This window comes from Pogona vitticeps, chromosome 4 (genome assembly GCF_051106095.1).
Source record: "Pogona vitticeps strain Pit_001003342236 chromosome 4, PviZW2.1, whole genome shotgun sequence".
In the NCBI taxonomy this organism is placed as follows: domain Eukaryota; kingdom Metazoa; phylum Chordata; class Lepidosauria; order Squamata; family Agamidae; genus Pogona; species Pogona vitticeps.
Window position 1 is genome coordinate 68,452,592 of NC_135786.1, and position 21,068 is coordinate 68,473,659.

Consider the following 21,068-nt stretch of genomic DNA (forward strand, 5'->3'; position numbering starts at 1 on the left):
AGTGCAATTTTCAGGCATGAAAGGCTCCCACACCCTGGTCTTAAGATTCCAAAGGATTCCACAGGTCAAAAGGGATTTTAAGGAACCTCAGAACTTTGGGAGAGAGGGGAATAGGAAATTTTAAATGAGTGATAAAATCCGAGAGCTGACAACATCATCAGCTTGCGTGGATGAAACTTTACACAAGATAATTTTGGCCAATGAATAAATTTTCACTTAAACTTCACCTGAATACAATCTAGATTTTTATATGGTATGTTCTCCATTATAGATTGACATGTAGGAAATTAATTCAATGATTCTATAGTTACTGCACTCCTTGATGTCTTTTTTTTTTTTTTTTTTTTTTGGAAGGGGGAGATCAGAATATATTGAAATATTCTAATCCACTGGCTATCATTTTTATTTGTTGACATACTCTTATTTTGATAGCTCTTGTCGATGCAACTTTAAAAAGCTCTGGTGGTTTTCCATTTGCTCCTGGTTATTTAGTTTGAAATAAAGTTGCTATGAAATTTGTCTGCTTCTATTTCAGTCATATAACTACCCCATATGTGATTTTCCTGCATTAATCATGAAGTAGACTTTTCTCTTACTGGTTAACTTTCATTTAGTTGTTGTTTTGTTTGCTTAACAGAAGACGTAACTACCTTTCATTTTTCCAGTTCCTGGTTCTTCTTTGTGGTTTCTGTGAATGCATACTAATGGGTTAATCTGCGCCTGCGCAGAGCAGCTTCGGAATCTTCTAGAGCTCAAGCACATAGTGCTGGGACCTCCCACACGCTGGCTATAACCCCGCCCCCAGCACCGAGTGCCTCAGTTCCATTTCCTGCCACCGCTACAGCAGTAACGTGAATCGGAGCTTGGTGTGTTTTTTTCCTTCGTTATCCTTTAAATCAATCGCGGACCTCCCTGCTATTTGACCTCGGCTTGTTGACCCTTCTGCATTAATCGTGCATTTGATTGAAAGCATAAAACTGATATTTGTTGCCTCTGTTTATGGCTGCATCGGGGCCTTTCAAGTGCTGTGTGTCCTGCAATAGCAAGGTGCCTCTTTCCAACAGCCATTCACAGTGCTCTTTTTTGCCTTGGCGAAAAACACTAGCCTGCCTCTTGTACTTTTTGTAAGGCTTTTACTAAGCCCGTGTTGAAGCAAAGACTTCAGAGATTACGCTCCCATTTATGGGAAAAAAATCTCTTTGCCTTACTCGGTCTCCTATGGAACCGCCGCATGCTCCTCTTTCTGGAGCTTCTCCAGCTGCTAGTCATTCCCTGTCTGAGAGTAGGAAATTGGCGTCCTCAGGTCGACTGCTTCGGTATCGACATCGAAGCCTCCTTCGGACTCGATGCCGAAGAAAAAGAAGTCCTCTTCTAAGACGGCGAAACTTCCAGCTCTGTCTTCGCCGCCAGTGTCGGTGTTGCATACCCGACATGATACGGTCTCTGAAATACCATTGGGAGATGAGGAAATTTGTCCCTCGGGGCCGGAGTTTGTTGCACACCCCTGCAAGAGTCTCTCTCCCAAGTCTCTCCATGGCTCAGTCAAGGTCCAACTTGAGACTCGGATCAGCCCTGGTTCCCCACCAGGCTCAGTCACGGAGGCGCCCTGCAAGAAAAGGCCTGATCATGCTCAGCATCAACTGCCAATGGGAGATCACTCTGCTTATAGTGAATGCAGATATTCTCCGTAGGACGACCCGCGAGGCTATTATCAACCAAGGGGCTATGGTTTTGAAGGCCCTAGGTTCCTGATGCCGTACAACCCAGCCTTGTATTTCAGGGCTCGTCATTGGCCACCGTACTTAGAGGCTTTTCCTTCGCCTCAATACCAGAGGCGGAAGAGTATTTTTATCACCCTGATGACCGCCTTGCCCCTCCTCCATGTCAAGACCAGACAGGCTGACTTCGTCCACGGGAACCGTCGTCCACTTCTGGTACCAAGACCCTTCCATCGGGTCCAACGTCCGGATCTTGACACTATCCGGAATCTGTGGATTTCCCGCCTCTCTCTCTGGATCATACTTCGCAGACTCAGGAAGACGATCTCATTGATGATTTGACTCATCTGACTTCAGAGTTTGATGTGCCTCAGGCCTGAGCATCGTACACTCGATCTCCGGAACATGACATCGGGTTCTGACTGATTCGAGTGGGGATGAAGACGAGATCAGGGAAGAGTCTCCTATAAATCTTCCTACACCGATGCTGGATATAGCAGGAAGCCATCCTCCATCCCCTTTGGAATACAACACTGCTTATTCCCAGCTTATTAAGTGGATCGCGGAAGTTCTAGACCTTGCTGTTCTTCAGCCTCCAGCTGAGCAATTGGACAAGGTCTATGAAGATATAACGAAGGATCAAGTACCCCCACTTCGATTGGCCTACATATCATCTCTGCTGAATCTTCTAAAAGAGCCGCAGGATAAGCCGTTGACCTCTCACCCAGAAGAGTTGAAAATCTGTATAAAACACATGGGAAGGATACGGAGTTCTTATTGAAACACCATTTGCCGAACTCAGTGGTGGTCGATGCCACACAGTCTCAAGCCCGAAGTAGGTATGCCTCTGCGCCTAATGACAAGGAAGGTCGGATATTCTTTGGCCACCTTCTTTCTTCCGGTAGCAAATTACATGACGGCCATGGGTGCATATCACCAGCACCTATGGAATGCTCTATTGCCTGCATTGCAAGCTGCCCCCAAAGATCTAAGGACTCCGTGCCTCTCTCATCATCAGGAGACCATGTTGTTGACTCGTTAGGAATGGATTGCGTCAGGCATGTAGTGGATGCCACATCCAAGCAATTGGCAACGGCAATCACCCTACATTGACATGCATGGCTATGCTCAGCTGGTATTTCAGAAGACGTTAAGGCCAGGATTGAAGACCTGCCCTTTGATGGGGTGGGCCTTTTCGACCCTAAGACTGACAAGATATTGGAGAGCCTTCTAAAACACCGGAAGATGGCGCAGTCTTACACATTACAGACCCAGCCTTGAACTGCTTGGTACCGTCCTTTCTCCTACCGACCTTATTCCGATTGCCAGAGATCACAGGCACCTGGCTTACAAGGTGAGTCCCGGCAGCAGCCTGCTAGACAACGGCCTCATCAGCAGGCCCACCGACAGGATCGGAAGGAAGCAAAATCTTTAACGTTTCTGGACCATCAGCACCACTTCCTGAATTAATTAGATTGGCACAGTTCTTCCACTCTTGGAGCACTATCACTTCCAACTCATTGGTTCTCATGGTTATTGCCACTGGTTATGCAATTGAGTTTCATTCCAAAGCCTTGTATGGGACTGATCAGGAATACAGCTACCTCCCCCATACTGCATCAAGAGGTCTCTAAGGATGTTATCACTCCGGTTCACAACCCAGGTATCCTACAAAGTTTTTTCTCACACTATTTCATCATTCCCAAGAAGGACAGAGGACTTCGCCCCATCCTCGACCTTCACTCCTTGAATTCCTATATTACACCTTGGCATTTTCTCATGGTCTCCCTGGACAGTACTATCCAGATGTTGAGACAAGATGATTGGTTTGCTGTTATCGACCTCAAGGATGCTAATTTCCACATCAGTATTTGTCAAGAACACCGTTGTTTCTTGAGGTTTTCACTCGATGGCATAATCTATGAATTCAAGGCTCTCCAATTTGGCTTATCCACAGCACCGTGGGTGTTTACAAAATGTTTGGCCCCAATGGGGGCTCACCTTCATCTCCACGGCATTACTGTATTTCCCTACCTTGATGACTGATTGCTGGTGACGCCCTCATGTGAACAACTACTTCGTGATATTTCATTCACTTTATCCCTTCTGTCAAGGGACGTGGTGGTGCTGTGGGCTAAACCGCAGAAGCCTGTGCTGCAGGGTCAGAAGACCAAGCAGTCGTAAGATCGAATCCACGCAACGGAGTGAGCGCCCGTTGCTTGTCCCAGCTCCCGCCAACCTAGCGGTTCGAAAGCATGCAAATGCGAGTAGATAAATAGGTACCATCTCGGTGGGAAGGTAAACAGCATTCCGTGTCTAAATCACACTGGCCATGTGACCACGGAAGATTGTCTTCGGACAAACGCTGGCTCTATGGCTTGAAGAGCGGGATGAGCGCCGCCCCCTAGAGTCAGACACGACTGGACAAAAATTGTCAAGGGGAACCTTTTTATCCCTTCTGTCTGACCTTGGCCTCCAGATGAACCGGGGAAAGTCCACTTTACACCCTACTCAAAGGGTCACCTATATTGGAGGAATCTATTGGAGATTCTATTTTGGGTTGTGTGTTCCCAAGGACAGGATTATAAAGATCCAGGTTATGGTTCGGCGCTTTACTGCGGGTGCCAAGGTACAAGCTCTACAGGTGCAAAGGCTGTTGGGTCTAATGGCTTCCGCCACTGCAGTAATCCAACATGCCAGGTTAAAGATGCGGTCATGCCAAGCTTGGTACCTGGCATTATTCAGCCCTCTTTTAGATCCTCCTCCCAAACTACTGACGGTTACAGTAGAGCTTGCAGAACAGCTCACCTGGTGGTCTCTCTGACCCAATCTTCTGGTAGGAAGACCCTTCGGGCCTCTAATGCTGACAATACTGATTATCACGGATGCCAGTCGGACAAGTCAGGGAGCCCATGTCCACAATTTGATAGCATATGGGCACTGGACACTGAAAGAATGCCACTTACACATAAATCTGCTGGAACTCCTTGCTATCTACAAGGCTATTCGAGCATTCGAGCATCTGCTTTTGGGACATGTAGTACAGGTTGGAACTGACAACACCACACCGTTTTTTAACATGAACAAATAGGGTGGCACCAATTCACTCCTCCTCCTATATCTCTCAGTTCAGATCTGGGAGTGGTGCTACCAGCGCCACATCTTCCCGATTGCTGTTCATGTCATCTCTGCAGCCAACCTTCTAGCAGATCAGCTCAGCAGACTACAAGACTGCATTCGTGAGTGGTCGCTGGATGACACGGTATTCCAGTCCCTTTGCCACCGCTGGGGCACTCCAGGTATAGATGTCTTTGCTTCTGCTGTCAACAAAAAGTATGACCAGACCTGGAGTCCTTGCATTTCACAGCCTGGAGGCTGGTCCCTCAATAGCAGATGTGCTACGCCATGCTCGATGACTGTCCACTACTACCACTTGTGCCTGTAAGTGGAAAATATTTTCAGACTTTACTGTTAAAAATGACCTCCTTGTGGTACCTACCTTGTTTGATGATCTGTTAAAATTCTTCCTTCTCCTCTTTCAATGGGGGACTTTTGCATTCGGCCCTCAAGGTTTATTTAGCTGCAACTCTGGCCCATCAGCCTCCGTCTTCAGATGTGGCCACATTGTTTCGGCATCCGACATTGAAGCAGTTTTTGAAGGGCCTAAGGAATATGCGTCCCACCTACAGACCACCCACCTTCAGTGGTCCCTGCAACTTGTATTCAATAAACTAATTTCTCCACCATTTGAACTGCTGGGCACCATTTCTTTGAAGTTACTTACCATGAAGACAGCTTTCCTCCTTGCCACTTCTGCATGACATGCTAGTAAACTGACAGCTCTGCGAGTTCTTGCAATTCCACCCTGATAGGTCACCCTCTTCCCAGATATCTCTCTCTCTCTCTTTTTGCCAAAGGTAGCTACATCTTTCCACCTTAATCAGCCCATAATCCTGCCTACTTTCTTCCCAAATCCAACTTCAAATTTGGAAAAGTCCCTTCATTCCCTGGACGTCAACAGGGCTCTTGCTTACTATCTCTCCCGGACAGCATCCTTTCGGTCCTCCCAAAGACTCTGTTTCTTTCCAAGGACAATCTAAGGGATCACCTGTATTACCACAGACGTTCTCTAGGTGGATAGTTATGACAATCAGACTGGCATATAATCTAGCTCGTACGCCTCTGCCTGCTACTGTTCAGGCCCACTCTACTAGGGCAGTTGCCTCCTCCACATCCTTCCTGAAAGAGGTAGACCTGACAGATGTCTGCAAGGCTGCTACGTGGTCCAAGCCTCTCATCTTTGAAACCCACTACCAGCTGCATGTTCAGGCTAAGGTGGAAGCTGCCATAGGAAAAGCTATCCTGGCTTCTGTTTTATCGTAATGCGCACCACCTGGTGAGTCAGCTTGCTAGTCACCCATTAGTGTGCATTCACAAAGATCACAAAGAAGAGAGAGAAGTTACCTACCTGTAACTCTGGTTCTTCGAGTGGTCATCTGTGAATTCACACTTCCTGCCCTTCATCCCCGCTGTTTGTCACATGTGCCATGTGGCATGCTGTGCAGTGGTGGACAGTTCTACAGAACTGAGGCACTTGGTGCCAGGGGTGGGAGGTCCCGGCACCATGTGCTTGAGCTCTAGAAGATTCTGAAGCTGCTCTGTGCAGGTGCAGATTAACCCATTAGTGTGAATTCACAGATGACCACTCAAAAAACCAGAGTTACAGGTAGGTAACTTATCTTTTTAAGGGCACTTAGGTATATTTTTTAATTTTTTCCCCAGCTCGAGATGCAGATGAAAGAGAGAAATGGATTCATGCTTTAGAGGAAACTATCCTTCGTCATACGCTTCAGCTTCAGGTGAGTTCACATGCAGTCTGCTTACACTCAGTCAGTTGCCAGAATAAATTTAAGGAGTGCCCAGAAATGTTTTACATGTTGTAAGTAGAAAATAATTTAGATCAAATACAATCCTAGTTAGTCCTTGCATTAATGGTGAAACTAAGTCTAAATGACCAAAATGGGCAAGATTCCAGCTCTTAATTTTCTTTTGGCCTAATTTCTTGTGGCCGAGACCCTGGCCTGAGGTGGAAGAGGTTTGGTTATGGAATAATTCCATCACCTTACCATTTCAGCCTGGAGATCTTAGCCAACAGTTCTATAAGCATGTCTGCAGACCTAGTTAAAGGGGCATTTCCTTGTAGAAGAGGCTTGTAATAATCCTAACCTAGACTGCCAGCACATATTTGAGTTAGGATTCCTCTGCGAGACATTTAATGCTTTTGAATGGGAAATACTGCACTGGAATGGGTAAGTTTCCAATGAATACTGAATTGCAGTTTATAGCAAAACTGTCTGGCAGATCTGGAGAACTAGAGATATTCTGGAAAAAATTTTACTGAGGTGTTCTATCTGAGTTCCATTCTATTGTATATTTCTGGCTTAAACTGCATTTTCTTTATCCATTGATTTGTCAAAAGAAGTCTTAAGTGTATCTAGAATCTGGAAACGTGTGAGGTGAGAGATACAGACTGCTCATAATTTCACTGGGGAACTGTTCAATGCACATGTTAACAGTTAATTGAAAGGTTCATTTTAGATGAAAATATTATTTTATGAAAATTGTATTGCCTTTTGCATGCCATTTGCATGCCCTCTCCACCACAAACCACCTATAATCCACTGATTTATTGCAGCATTCTTTGTTGTTCGGAACTTTGTATATGAATATAGGGTTTAAACATACAAATGAAGGTTCTTACCTTCCCCCAGAAATGTGTCTGGCTCCCTTGCTGGGCGTTTTTAGGTGCCAACTTAAGACCTGGCTCTTCAGACAGGCCTTCCCTCCTGTCAATACCTAACTTATTTCATCATTGCTTTATTTTATTTTAATATTGTTGTTAGCCTCCCAGAATAGACTTCGGTCTAAATGGGTGGGATATAAATTAAATAAATAAATAATATTTAATAATATATAATTTGAAATTAGTGATGTTTGTGTTGCATATTCACGGAAAGGTTATCTGATTGTTATCCAAGCCCAACACAGTACTGTATACCTGTTCTAGAGAAATAATTTTCTTCCCAAGAATGTCATTATCACACAGTACTGTCACGAAAGGGTATTGTTTTGTAAACAATAGTTTAAACCAGTTACCTTTTAACTTGAGATAAAGACATTTTACCATGATTTTGACTATCTACCAACTGTTATTAATGGGTATGTATAACAACGCTGGCGAAGCGAGTCGGTATTGAGGTTGAAAACTGACCCCTGTTACGCATGCGCGTTTCACTGGGCTTTCGGTCCCTGTCTGTTTTCTGGGTTTCTGTGGCTGGGGGGCCCTTATTGTGGCGACGAAAATAACATTGACGACTGGCAGGGGTAGGGTTGCGCCCCCCCCCCGCCTCCGCGCGGCTCTTCCCCTATGGGTCCTCTGACTCTCTGGGGACGCTCTCCGTAGAGCAGCTGTTATAAGGGTGGGGGACGACTCTTTACGGAAGGGAAGGCTGATGCTGCCCTCAGGCTAAACCGCCGGAGTTAGTTCTAAAAGGCATAAGCTTGAAAGTTCCGATTCTGAGGCGGCAAAGTCTTTCAGTCCGTATATGACACGGAGGGCGGTTCTGTACACAGCGCTGCAGCGGCTGAGCCGAAACGTTAAAAAGAGGAGGGCTGGGAATTTAAGAAGGCGAGTTGGATGATGAAAGCGGTCTCAGCTGGAAAGCCCGGTCGCGCGATAGCCAATTGTGAGGAAACGGCTGGAGGATCAGCTAAAGCAGGAGGCGCTCTGACTCCATGGCGCCGCGTGTGCCCTTCTCCGTCGCCACTCCGTGGCACGGCGGCCGAAGCGTGGCGGACCGGCGCAGCAGCCCTTTCCTTTGAGAGTTGCTCTTCTGTCTTCACCGGGCGCGGGGAGTCAGCTCGGCCCCGCGGACAGACTGCCTTCCGGTGAGGGAGGTTCCCAGAACAAAGAGCGCCTTCCTTTCCCGCGGAAAGAGGAAGCCGGGCGCGCTGAAGGGGAAGGCAGGAAGGAAGGGGCTCGGCGGGCGGGCAGGGCTCTGTTGTGTCTCCCGCCCAGTCGCTGCGCGGGTGGTGGCGGAGAGGCGAGCGACGGAGGGAGGGCCGACCCGAGCCGGGCTGACAGGCACCTGACCCGTAGCCAATCGGGAGCCGCCTTGGCGTGAGGGCTAGCGCCGCCGCCTGAGCGGCGAGCTAGAGACGCGGTGTCCCTGCGGGCAGGGGGGAGCCCAGCCGGGAGCAGACCCCGCCCGGCAGCGTGACCGGGCGGGGGAAAGTATGGCTTGTGTGAGTAGGACCAGGCGTTGGGCTGGTGGAACGTCAGAACTGGCGGGCAGGCGGGAGGGGGCGCCCTCGGAACCCGGCGGCCTGCTTTGCGAAGGGCCACCCGGCCGCCTGGTAACGAGGAGCCCGCACGGAGGGAGGCGCGCGCGACGGGGATTGATCCCGGAGCCGCCACTGTGTCGTGACCGATGCGCGCCGGTGATAGCGATGGGGGAGGGGTGGAGAAAAACCTTTGGGGAGCAGTCTCAGCAGGGAATGCCGCTCTGAGATTGATTGGGCCGGTGCTGTTCAGTAGGGATGTTCGCCGCCTTGGGGGACACTGTGTGGCGTTTAGGAACTGCGTTTCAGAAAAGATGAGTATTGTAGGTAGGTGCGTGCGATATAAAGAAGCGGAGCCAGATTTCGATTTTTTTTTTTTTAGCTTCCACTGACGGAACTGACTAGCTGCTGTCATTGATTCTTGTTTGTTGTTGCTGCTGGTTATGGTGATAGAAGGGGGGCTTTTGGCAGGGTGAGAAACGTGACCGTGAAGGACGCAGTTGTGCTTACTTATGTGCTGGATTGTTAATGGTGTTACTGGGAAGGAAAAACAGGTGTATTTTCCCCCAAATAAAAGAGTTGACTGTTTGGGTTACATAGCAAAGTAAAATACACTGGTTTACTTCCAAATTTTTGTAGGAATTGTGTCGGATTCATCTAACACAGTGATGTCCACACCACTGAATGACCCTAAGAAATGAACTCCTGCAGTAGCTACTAATGCATTTTGTAATTACAGTAGTCCATCACATGCATAGAGATAAAATTATGTTCTCAGAGTGGTTGTCTGTAAGTACTTAAAATGCATATAAAGAGCCAGGTATGAGACGGAAGGGTAATGGAATTGAGTAGGCTGAAAGAAGGCATGGCAGTCTGGCTGGAGCCCAAAATAGAATGTCACTCCCTGCATCTCCTGGCAGGTCCCATTTGTGCTGAATTCTCATGACCTTTGGAAGTTTTGGTGGCTCTTCAGGAAGTCTATTTTTGTGAGGATCAGAAGCACTGGTGCTGTAAACTGTGGATAAGTAGAGAAATCGCTTTAGTTGCTTACAGCATCTGGTGCTCTGTTCTGGAAACTATGACAGTCCACTTACTTCTGAGTATTTATAGTCCTACAGAAACTGAAATCAGTACCAAAACCACTTGCCCAGTGTATTGTTTGCACCATAGTTCATCATTTCAGGGACTTCTTTTAAAATTGGAGAGTAAGTATAGCTCTTAGCAAATAAGCATACTTATATCATGAAAAAGGGCAACAGTTGAATCACTTTTAGGATCTTAATACTGTATATGTTTTGTGTCCAGTTTGATTAACTGATGTTGGGTTTGTTTGGGGGCAAATTTCAGAGGGATTCTTTGTTTTTATGGGTACTGTGTGATTTATTTTAATATTCCCACCATCTGACTCAAATATAAAGGTTTTTCCTGTAAAACCTAGCTAAATTAGCATTCCTGTTTAATGAAAGGCAAATTGGTGAGGTTAGCCCCACTGTGTTACATTGTAAAAATTAAATAATAGAAAGCTTGAATAACAGTAGTAGCTTACAATGTGGCCAAATTTGGCCAGCTAGCCATCAAGCTAAGGCACGTTTGGATTAATCCAATGGATAAAGACCCCATTGAGAAGTTTATGGTGACTAAGGCCATTTAGGCTAGCAAAGGCCCCTCAGGTTAGTAAAGGAAGACAGTATAAAATAGAGTCCTTCTCTATTTTATAAGAGTCTTATATATATATACTATATATTTTAAATTCTAGCTGTTTTGGAACTTGTTATATATGGTTATGAAGATGCTGTTTTGTTGGCTTGTCATTAGTTTTGTGTATTGACTCAATGTTTCAATGACCTTTGGCTAAAATTTGAATAAAAATTTGAGTTTGCAGTTGATTGCAGCTCATTAAAATATGCACATTTTAACCCAACTGATTTTTGTGGGAGGAAATTAAGTGCCCACTCAAATTAGAAGAAAATAAATATAAGCTAGATTAGTCCTCCGATAAAACAATAAAACAATAGTTTTCTAAAATAATATTTGAAACAGCAGTGTTATATTCCATGCTTCTTAATCAAGATTTTTTTTTTAAAAAAACTTGCAACCATTTTAGAGGAACGTGATGGTACTTGAAAGAGATGTTTATAATTGAATAGATAACAATGAATGGAAATCTTTTATAGAAAGACAATAATGGTTGTTGTGGGTTTTTCGGGCTCTTTGGCCGTGTTCTGAACACGGTCAAAGAGCCCGAAAAACCCACAACAACCATTAGATCCCGGCCGTGAAAGCCTTCGCGAATATAAAGACAATAATATTTGGGCATGCTGTAATAACTGAATCTGTTTCTTCTAGTACTCATTCACTGTGTTACACTGAATGAAACTTGTGCAAGTAAGCACTTGTTGAGCTCAGTGGAACGTTTCAGAGTACAGAAGCACAAGATTAGCTTGTTACAAGTTTTCTGCTTGTGCTAAAACCCATGAACCATACTCTGTTTTACAAGGAAATTTGCAAATAGAGAATTGAGTCACATGACTTGCTGTCAAGTTGGACTTAAGTCACTCCGGTAACTCGACTCAGGTATTTTTTCCAATTTTTCAGACTCAAGTCGCAACTCAGAACCCAACCACCTCTCCTTTTCTCCTAAGGAAAAAAGCTTGTTCTTAACAGGACCTCAGACTTAGGGCTTGGTATTTGGGACTTGGTACCAGAGACTTGGACTTGGGACTTTGTTTCAAAGACTTGCCAACATACCTGGAAATTTGTATGGAAGAATACATCATTTGAACCTGCAAATCGACATAGAGAATAGAAAACCTGCAAGAAATAGTATTGAGCCTGTAAAATGGTGCAGTGTTTGTTGTAAATTGTACTGTTTTATGTTAGCAACAAAAGATACCAATCCACCCTTCACATCCTTAAATGTGTTACTAGGCAGCTTATTCTATAAGATTTCAGCCCTTGACTACTGCTGTAGTAATAGTTAGGGAAAAAATGAATAGCCATTCTGTGTATTCTTTAAACAAACCATGTTCAAATATTATGTGTTCATTTTTGTTTTATGTTCATGTAGGGTGTGGATCCTGGATTTGTTCCGAGTGTTCAGGATTTTGACAAAAAGCTGACAGAAGCTGATGCTTACCTACAAATTCTAATAGACCAATTGAAGGTATATTAGACATGTTGTCTGTCGTACTCTGAATGTAATTGTTTAATGACAAAACATGGTACTTGAATTTCTTATAACTTATGAAATATTGCCACTATAGGAATTCTTAGAGACAGTTCAGCTTGATTCTTGTTAGGTACATTTAAGCAATTTAATTTAACTACAGTTCTGTAGTTTTTATTTGCTATATACACACCAATGTTTGCCACATTAAACAGATAAAAGTATATGTATGTATTTGTATAAGGCAGTCATCAGTGTGTATAGTGCTTGATGCACAGTGGTCTGTAGTAAATAATTTTGCATGTTTGCTACAGAAAACACTGGTACAGTTGTGGCATGTAAGCTTACAACATTAAGATAGTGTTATTTTTGGTCTAGTTTGAGTTGTTGTCTCTGCCCCTCTTGAGAGCTTGAATTCTGCTGCAACTGACACACATATTCCAGGATTTATACATTAGAAGCCCTTCATTTAGATGTAATACATTTTTGCAGCATTGAAACTAAGGTTGAGACCTATGCCTGACCTGAAAGGAACCTGAGGTTGTATGTTACATAAAATATATTTTCCAACTTCCAAAATAGTTTCCATCTTTAGATTACAGAGAGATTTTGAATTTGTTTTGACTTTTTAAAACTATTTTTAAAGAGAGATACCAATGACAATTCATCTATAGTATGGCCAGCTACAGTCCCGTTCTACCATCTATAGAAAATTTTATTATAGTATTGCTGCTCAGTTGTTTAAAGGAAGATTTCTGTAAGAAGTGTGTGTTTCTTACGTTTGTTGTGTCAGACTGTGAAAACAGTGGTGTTAGCATAGAATATATTTTCTGTGGCACAGTGGAATAATGTGATTCATCAGTTGAATCTTATCACGTTTGGTCTTGGAAATGGAATAGGCATTTGACAAGTAAAAGTGTGAGAGTGCAGCTGTCGTTTTTCCTGGCTTAAAGGCTACCGAGTGTTGAATTCAGTATTTCACAGACAGCACATAAATTGATTCTTATTAAAAATCCTAAAGATCTTTGGCTGGGACATCAGCTTTACAAGATATAAATAACTGAGGGCAGAGAAGCAACAGAGATGATAGAAACAATTACTGTACAGTAGTTATGAACATGGTTTGTTAATTCTTCCAGCCTGTCAAATGTAATATTCAGATTGCCAAATGAAACACCATGACATTATTTTATAGGTCAAGAAAATGCTCTTTTGTGGACCAGAGCGAGACCATTATAATGTTTAAATATGTTCACAAAACTTTCATTAATAAAGCCATTGGTAATTTGAATATTATTTCAGATGGGATAGTACCAAATAAATTGTCCCTGGTCAGCAGACTCTGAGTCAAAGTACTTTTGAAAAATAGTTTGCTTTGGTGTTTTTTTGTTTTTTGTTTGTTTTTTGTTTTTGTTTTTGCATTTGTGAAAGCTCCACTAGCAATATTTGTAACTGTCTTTCTTCTTTGTGGTCTTTGTGAATGCACACTGATGGGTTAATCTGCGTTTGTGCAGAGCAGCCTCAGAACTTTCCAGAGCTTGAGCATATGGTGGTGGGACCTCCCACATGCTGCCTTTAAACCCGCCCCTGCACCAGGTGCCTCAGTTCCTTTCTTGCCGCCGCTGCAGCAGCATCTCGTAGGACCTTCCCTTTGTTTTCAAATTACTTACCTATATATTTGAACCTCCCTGGCTTCATTTCGGACCGTCGATTACTCTTTCTTGCAGTGAGTTTATCTAAAGAATTTAAATGGACTGTTACTTGTGTTAAACCAGTTGCTGAGTTTATGGCCGCTCCGGGCCTTTTCAAGAGCTGTGAGGTCTATTCCAACAAGATCCTCCCTCTCTGACAGACATTCACAGTGCTTATTTTTTCTCAGAGAAAAGTACCAGCCAGTCCTGTGTAGAGTCTGTAAAAGCTTTACCAAACCAACCCTAAAGTTGAGGCTTCCATGCCTCCGCTCTTTTCTTTGGTAGAAGTCTCTCTCTCCAATTCAGAGAACTTCCATGAATACCCCGCAGGCTGAGAGCCAGCCCTCGGTCATGGGATCTCTGCCTGCTCCTAAGACCCAGAAGGGTGCTAAGATGGCAGCCAAGTCTAAAACATCTTCCTCGGGCTCGAGGTAAATGGCCATGGAACTGACACCGAAGCCTCCCTCAGTATTGATCCTGAAGAAAAAGAAGAAGGCTGTAAGTCCACACACTTAGCAGATATGTCAGCACCAATGCTGGAGACATCCTGGCAACATTTGGTATGCCTGAGCTTGTCATCGGGGGATGAGGATGTGCTGCCACTGATGCCGAAGGTCCTGCCATCCCTGTGTGTCAACGATCTTCCTGACTGGCGTAACACCTCGATGGAGGTGGCGCAGTTGGTGTGAGCTAGCCCGCGAACCTCTCTGTGCTCTATTGTACAGCATGCTTCCATCTCACTGCTGAAATTGATACAATTGGAGGTGCCGCGGAAGAGAACTCATAAGACTACGCATTTGGAGCCGGCTGGTGGGCCCGAGAGTCATAGACACCCATCGATCCTGGGGCACTATTATGTACGCTACATGAGGTGGCATTGCTACAATTATCCTCCATATCTGGAATCAGAGGACTTCGAGCCCGACCCGCGTTTTTACCCAAGGGCCTACAAGTACGATCCGTACTATCAATATTGTTGCTGTTGGCCCTGTTCACTTTCACTCTCTCCCTCTCCCCCTCGACACCAACGCTTCAACGATCACCTGATTGGTATCAAGATTTCTACCCTCTGCCTCCACCTTGACCCCACAAGAGGCATCTGCCTGCAGACTATCCTTCTGCTGTGGGCCCTAAATGACCATTTTGACCAGACCCTGAGAGTGTTCAAGCAGGCCCGGGCTAGGAATCGCTCAACGTCAACACCTAATAACAAGGAGGGCCACAAGTTGGATGTTATTGGCCAAAGAATGTATTCTTTAGCCTCTTTCATCCTGAAAGTAGCCAGCTACTTTGCCGCCATGGGAGCCTACCATCACCACCTGTGGACTTGGCGCTACCTATCCTTGAAGCGGCACCCAAAGATGTCTGGACCCAAGGCCTATCATGTCATCACGAGGCCATGGCATTAGCTTGCCAAAAGCGTATCGCGGCTCAGCATACTCTGGATGCAGCATCAAAACAACTGGCCACAGTTGTTTCCCTGTGTTGCCATGCCTGGCTCTGCTCAGGGGGCATTTCTGAGGACACGAGGCAAGGATTGAGGACCTGCTGTTTGATGGCATTGGCCTGTTTGATGGGAAAACTGACAACATTCTTGATTACCTGCTGAAACTCAGAAAAACGGCCAGGTCCTATTCTAGGCAACAGTTCCACCCTAGGGGCTCCTGGCACTGGCCTTACCAGTCAGGAAATGTCCAGAACCGCCAGAGACATCTGTCCTCAGCTTCTAGGCAAGTTGGCAGGCAGCACCCTCATCAAGAGGCACATCATATTGACTGAAAAGCCCGGCAACCTGTTTGACACCTTTATCTTGCCAAGCAGCTGACCACTAAATCCATCAGTGCCCCCCATGGTAGTGCATCTACATCTCCAAGGGATCACAGTGTTTCCTTATTTGGATGACTGGCTGCTGGTAAACACACAGCACTAACACTATCTCTACTATCAACCCTAGGCTTGAAGGTTAATTTGAAAAAATCAACTTTGCATCCTACTCAGCAAGTGGCTTATATCGGGGCAGTTCTGGATGCCTTCTCAGGCCGAGCTTCTCTACCTCGAGACAGGATTTCAAAGATTAGGTCCATGCTGCACTCTTTTTATCCTGGAGTACGGGTATCAGCCCTCCAAGTTCAGTGGCTGCTTGGCCTCATGGCATCAACCACGGCTGGGGTGCAGCATGCCCGCTTGAAAATGAGTTTACTTCAAGCATGGTGCCTCTTAGTGTTCTCTGTTGCGCTAGATCCTCTGACCAAGCGTCTACAGGTCATGCCCGAACTGGCCGCTCAATTGGCCCGGTGGAACTAACTATTGAATCTGATAATAGGAAGACCGGCCAGTTGTCTCCATCAGTTCCAATAACTACAGATATCAGCCTGACAGGTTGGGGTACACACATGGACTCTCGCATGAGCCAAAGCCACTGGTCTCTGATGGAAGCGCATCTTCACATCAACCATCTGGAGCTCCTGGCGATTACCAAAGTGTTTCAAGCATTCAAGAGTCTCCTAGTCAATTGGGTGGTCCAGGTTGTGACAGACAACATGATGGTAGTATTTTATATCAACAAGCAAAGAGGCACCCACTCACCCCAGCTGCTCTACCTAGCCATTGACCTCGGGGTGGTGCTTCGTCTGCCACATCTAACCGGTGGGGGTTCATGTGGCAGCCCAGGGGAATGTTTTGGCAGATCGCCTCAGCAGGCTTCAGTCCTGTTCCCACGAGTGGGCTCTAGACAACACCATCTTTCAACAATTCTGCCAGTGATGGGATACTCCGCAACTGGACATCTTCGCATCACAGGACAACAAGAAGTGCAGGAGTTACTGCTCCAGAGCTGTGGTAGGCCACCTCTCCCTGGGGGATGCCTTTATGATGAGTTGAACCTCACACCTGCTCTACATGTTTTCCCCTATTCCACTTCTACAAAGAACTATTGTCAAGGTCCGGCAGGACAATGCAAATGACATCATCATAGCCCCCGGTGAAACCAGCTCAACATCCCTCGACACAGTGTTTCAGTTTCTACTTCGCTTGTTTCTACGTGGTCTCTCCCACTCAACTGTAAAAGTACAATGGTGCCCCGCTTGACGACAATAATGAGTTCCAGCAAAATTTCTGTTAAGCGAAATCGTCATCAAGCGAAAAAAAAATCCCCATTGGAATGCATTGAAAACCAGTCAATGCGTTCCAATGGGCAAATACCTGCTTGTCCAGCGAAGATTGCCCATAGAGAACCGCCAATCAGCTGTTCTAAATTGCTGTAATGCGAAGCTTCTGTCCGGAAAGCAGCCATTTTGAGAAGGCAGGGAAGCCATTTTGCGAAGCTGGAAAAATATCGTTTTGCGAATAAACGGTTCGCGAAGCAGCCTCCTAATCAACATAAAGCGGATTTCTCCCATTGGAACATTGTTTTGAAATGTCATCGTCAAGCGATTCTGACGTCATGCGGGGTAAGCGTCTAGCAGGGCACCACTGTATATATGGCTGCTATAGTGGCCCGTCAGCCTTCTTCTTCTCATGCAGCTATGCTCTTTCAACATCCCACCTTGAAACAATTTTTGCGAGGGCTAAGGAACAAGTGTCCGGCCTACAGGCCTCTCATGCCACAGTGGTCACTCCAGCTTGTCCTGAATTGGCTTATGAAGCCTCCATTTGAACCTTTGGCTAGAGCATCAGACCACCTTTGACTGAAAACGGTGTTTCTTCTCACTGTCATCATGGCTCGAAGGGCAGGGGAGATTGTGGCCTTGAGGGTGGACCCTCCCTTCCTCTAGTTCCACCCTGTGACGCTATACCCAGATGTCTCCTTCCTTCCCAAGGTGTCATCCTACTTTCATTTAAGGTAACCAATTGTGCTGCCTACCATTTCCCCAGCACCTACTTCACCACTAGAGAGGGTGTTACATTCTTTGGATGTAAAGCAGGCCCTCTCTTATGTTGTTTGCTCTGCCACATTCTGCACTTCAGAAAGACTCTTTGTAGCTTTCCAAGGCAGATCTAAGGGTACACCGGTCAGCTCTCAGACCATCTCCAGGTAGATTGTTTTGGCTATACGCCTTGTGTACCAGCTGGCTCAGGTACCACTTCCAGACGCAGTTAAAGCCCACTCAACGAGAGCTATGGCCTCTTCAATGGCATTTCTCAGAGGGGTGGATCTTGCAGATATCTGTAGATCTGCCAGATGGGCCAGGCTGCCTACCTTTGCATGACACTACCGGCTGGATGTTTGGGCCAAGGCTGAGGCTGCAGTGGGTCGTGCTATCCTACCTTCAGTGCTCTCGTGACGTCCCTCCCACGGGTAAGTCAGCTTGCTAAACACCCATTAGTGTGCATTCACAGAGACCACAAAGAAGAAAAAGAGGTTACTTACCTGTAACTCTGGTTCTTTAAGTAGTCATCTGTGAATTCACACTCCCCGCTGTCCATCACGTGAGCCTCTTGCATGCTGTGCAGCAGCGATGGTTCTACAGAATTGAGGCACCCAGTGCCAGGGGTGGGGTTAAAGGCAGCATGTAGGAGGTCCCAGCACCATGTGCTCAAGCTCTGGAAAGTTCTGAAGGTGCTCTGCGCAGGCACAGACTAACCCATTAGTGTGAATTCACAATGACCACTTGAAGAACCAGAGTTACAGGCAAGTAACCTCTTTTTCTTTTTTATTTCTAGCTTTTTGATGAAAAGCTTCAGAACTGCAACGATGATGAACAAAGAAAAGCAAGTATTTGTGTGTGTTTGCATGCATGTGTGCATACATATGTTCCTTTTATTAATCCCCAAACAAGTTTTCTCAGTCATCACAACTGATGAAGATATAGCCAAAACAAATGTCTTATATTAAGTTGATAATTTAAATATAGTGTACATTGTTGTTGTTATGAAGATACACTATATTTTAATTATAATGCTGTCAAGTAAATTCTGGTTTAAAGTGATGCATTTTAGGGTTTTGCAGGTAGTATTCAGAAGTAGTTTACTAGTCCCTTCTTGGGGGGTGCCCTGGGGCTATGCAATCGAAGAGGCCATAGCTCTCGTTGAGCGGGCTTTAACATGTGCCTTCAAATTCTGACTTATGGTGACCCTTTTCAGGGTTTTCCGGATAGCGAATATTCAGAAGTGGTTTACCATTCCCTTCTTCTGGGGGGACCCTGGGGCTGTGCAACTTGCTCAAGGCTACACAGGCTGGCTCTGCTCTTAGGAGGCACAGTGGAGAATCAGGCTCCCAACTTATGGCTCTGCAGCCAGATACCTAAACCACTGAGCTATCCAGCCAGTTTTACAGATTAAGTAAAATGAGGATTAAAATGTGAGATTTAGTTGTCAAATATTATCAGGCAAAATGCTACCAGATAATGATAAAATTAAAAAGTTCATGTAGAAGTACATTGGCTTGAGTCATTTACAAAGAGAGACTGACAGTTAATCCTCTGCAGGTTTACTCAGAAGTAAGTGCGGTTGCTTTCAATATGGCTTACTCCTAGATGAGTGGGTACAATGTTTTTTTCAGTGATAATCTCTACCACTGAGCAAGATAATATATCAAATTGCCATGTACCTGCCTGTTTCTGATATTGTAAACAAGCAGCTCTTTGTGTGTAGAGCAGGTAATTTGCTGATTATATCTTACATTCTAATTAGTAAGCTGGTGCTGTCTGATCATTACAAAATCTTGCCAAAGTGATGTAACCTTGTACTTGTTTGCCCTTTAGTCTTAATTTGTTATAATGGCAGATTAGTGTTATAAGGGATGAGCTGTTTTCTTCTTGACTTGTTGTGGCACTCACTTTAAAAGCTGCTTGTTCTCAGGTAGAAGGAAAAAAAGGCCAAATTGGCCTTATCCTGAACTATTTCTTTAAACCTGCATGATTTAAACCTTGTTCAAAGCGTCATGAATTTCTTGCTGAAGCATAAAATATTTTCTCCTTTGTACAAACCAATTTATTTACTCAAGGTAAATAACAAGAGCTCCTTCCTAATTAGAACAAAAGACTGTTGAAATCCATACTGTTGTCTTCGTGAAATTTTCTTATCAAAAACTAATGTGTCTATAAGACCTATGGGAAAATCTAGGGGTCTGGTACCACAGTAATATAACACCATAAATCTGGAAACAAAACCACCTGAAAAAATAATGTTGTATGTATTGATTATCCATATAGTATATTGGTAGAGGTTAGAGCATACAATAGAATTAGTTTATTAGAGATGGACAACAATTACAACATAGCTCCTGGGCCGCATGTTGAAATTGAAAATTAGAGAGAAAAAGTGTATGCAACACAAACCAATTTGGAGACTGGGCAGTGCATTGTTAAATACTTTTCCTGTTATTTTTTATTTCTGCAGAAGATTGAAAACCTCAAAGAAACAACCAGCGTAAGTTTGTGTTTAACGTTCTTATATGCCCAGACCAAAGTTCTGTTGTGATATACTGTGCGTATAAGGGCAAATGTGGAAGTGGTGTTTTTTATGATTGAGTGTATAACCCGTTGCACAACCTGGGTGTGTCCAAACATTCAAAGGACAGCTGACAAGACCATACATATCACTTGCATGGTTTCCAGTATACAGTACATTGTACAATTCCAACAGGGGTCTGGCAACAGTAATTAAAGTTTTGTGTATGTTCTGTGTCAGATTCCATTTTAATAACTTGTTTTCCAGGCAGGCCACTCTGAATGAGGTGATGAAAGATTCTGTCTACCAGTGGCCTGCTGGGAAGTGCAGACACTGAGCTCCTACTAGAGGAGGGAGAAATAGACAGGATCACACTACCATGAAGATGAATCATCCTTTCACTGTTTGTGGGCCAGATTATCTGCATTTCCTTGTAGAGAAGGTGAATGGAAGTGCAGGATGAGGACTTTTGTTCATTTTGTACTCTTAAGTTCTTTATTTATATTAGATATAAAGTACTGTTTCCTTTCAGTATGCTAACAAGCCAGGTGTTTAAAAGCTTGAAAGAGAATAAGTGCAATGTACTTCTTAGCTTTTTTCCTCCTGATAATAATGAAGATGGGCAGAGGTTGATATCAGTGTATGTGTTGGACATGGAGGGCAGTGCCATGTCCAATGTGCACTCAGTCTCAAAGCCCTCATATTCATTCTCTCTCTCTCTCTCTCTCTCTCTCTCTCTCGCACACACACACACACACACAC

The 21,068-nt window shown here is 44.7% G+C and overlaps 1 protein-coding gene across 14 annotated transcripts in view; it reads left to right on the forward strand.

The window, feature by feature from the left end:
• Nucleotides 1–21,068, forward strand: part of OSBPL9 (oxysterol binding protein like 9) — a 116,929-nt gene that overhangs the window by 57,542 nt on the left and 38,319 nt on the right. For 6 of the 14 annotated variants that reach the window (XM_078392871.1, XM_020788129.3, XM_020788131.3 and 3 more), the window contains 4 exons: nucleotides 6,501–6,577; nucleotides 12,127–12,222; nucleotides 18,579–18,626; nucleotides 20,256–20,285. In XM_078392871.1, coding sequence (XP_078248997.1) covers nucleotides 6,501–6,577; nucleotides 12,127–12,222; nucleotides 18,579–18,626; nucleotides 20,256–20,285 — 251 coding nt within the window. Of the gene's footprint in view, nucleotides 1–6,500; nucleotides 6,578–8,547; nucleotides 8,667–8,881; nucleotides 9,024–9,223; nucleotides 9,387–10,169; nucleotides 10,265–12,126; nucleotides 12,223–18,578; nucleotides 18,627–20,255; nucleotides 20,286–21,068 lie in introns of those variants that run through there. The other 8 variants (XM_072997613.2, XM_078392878.1, XM_078392875.1 and 5 more) reach the window with 6 other exon arrangements.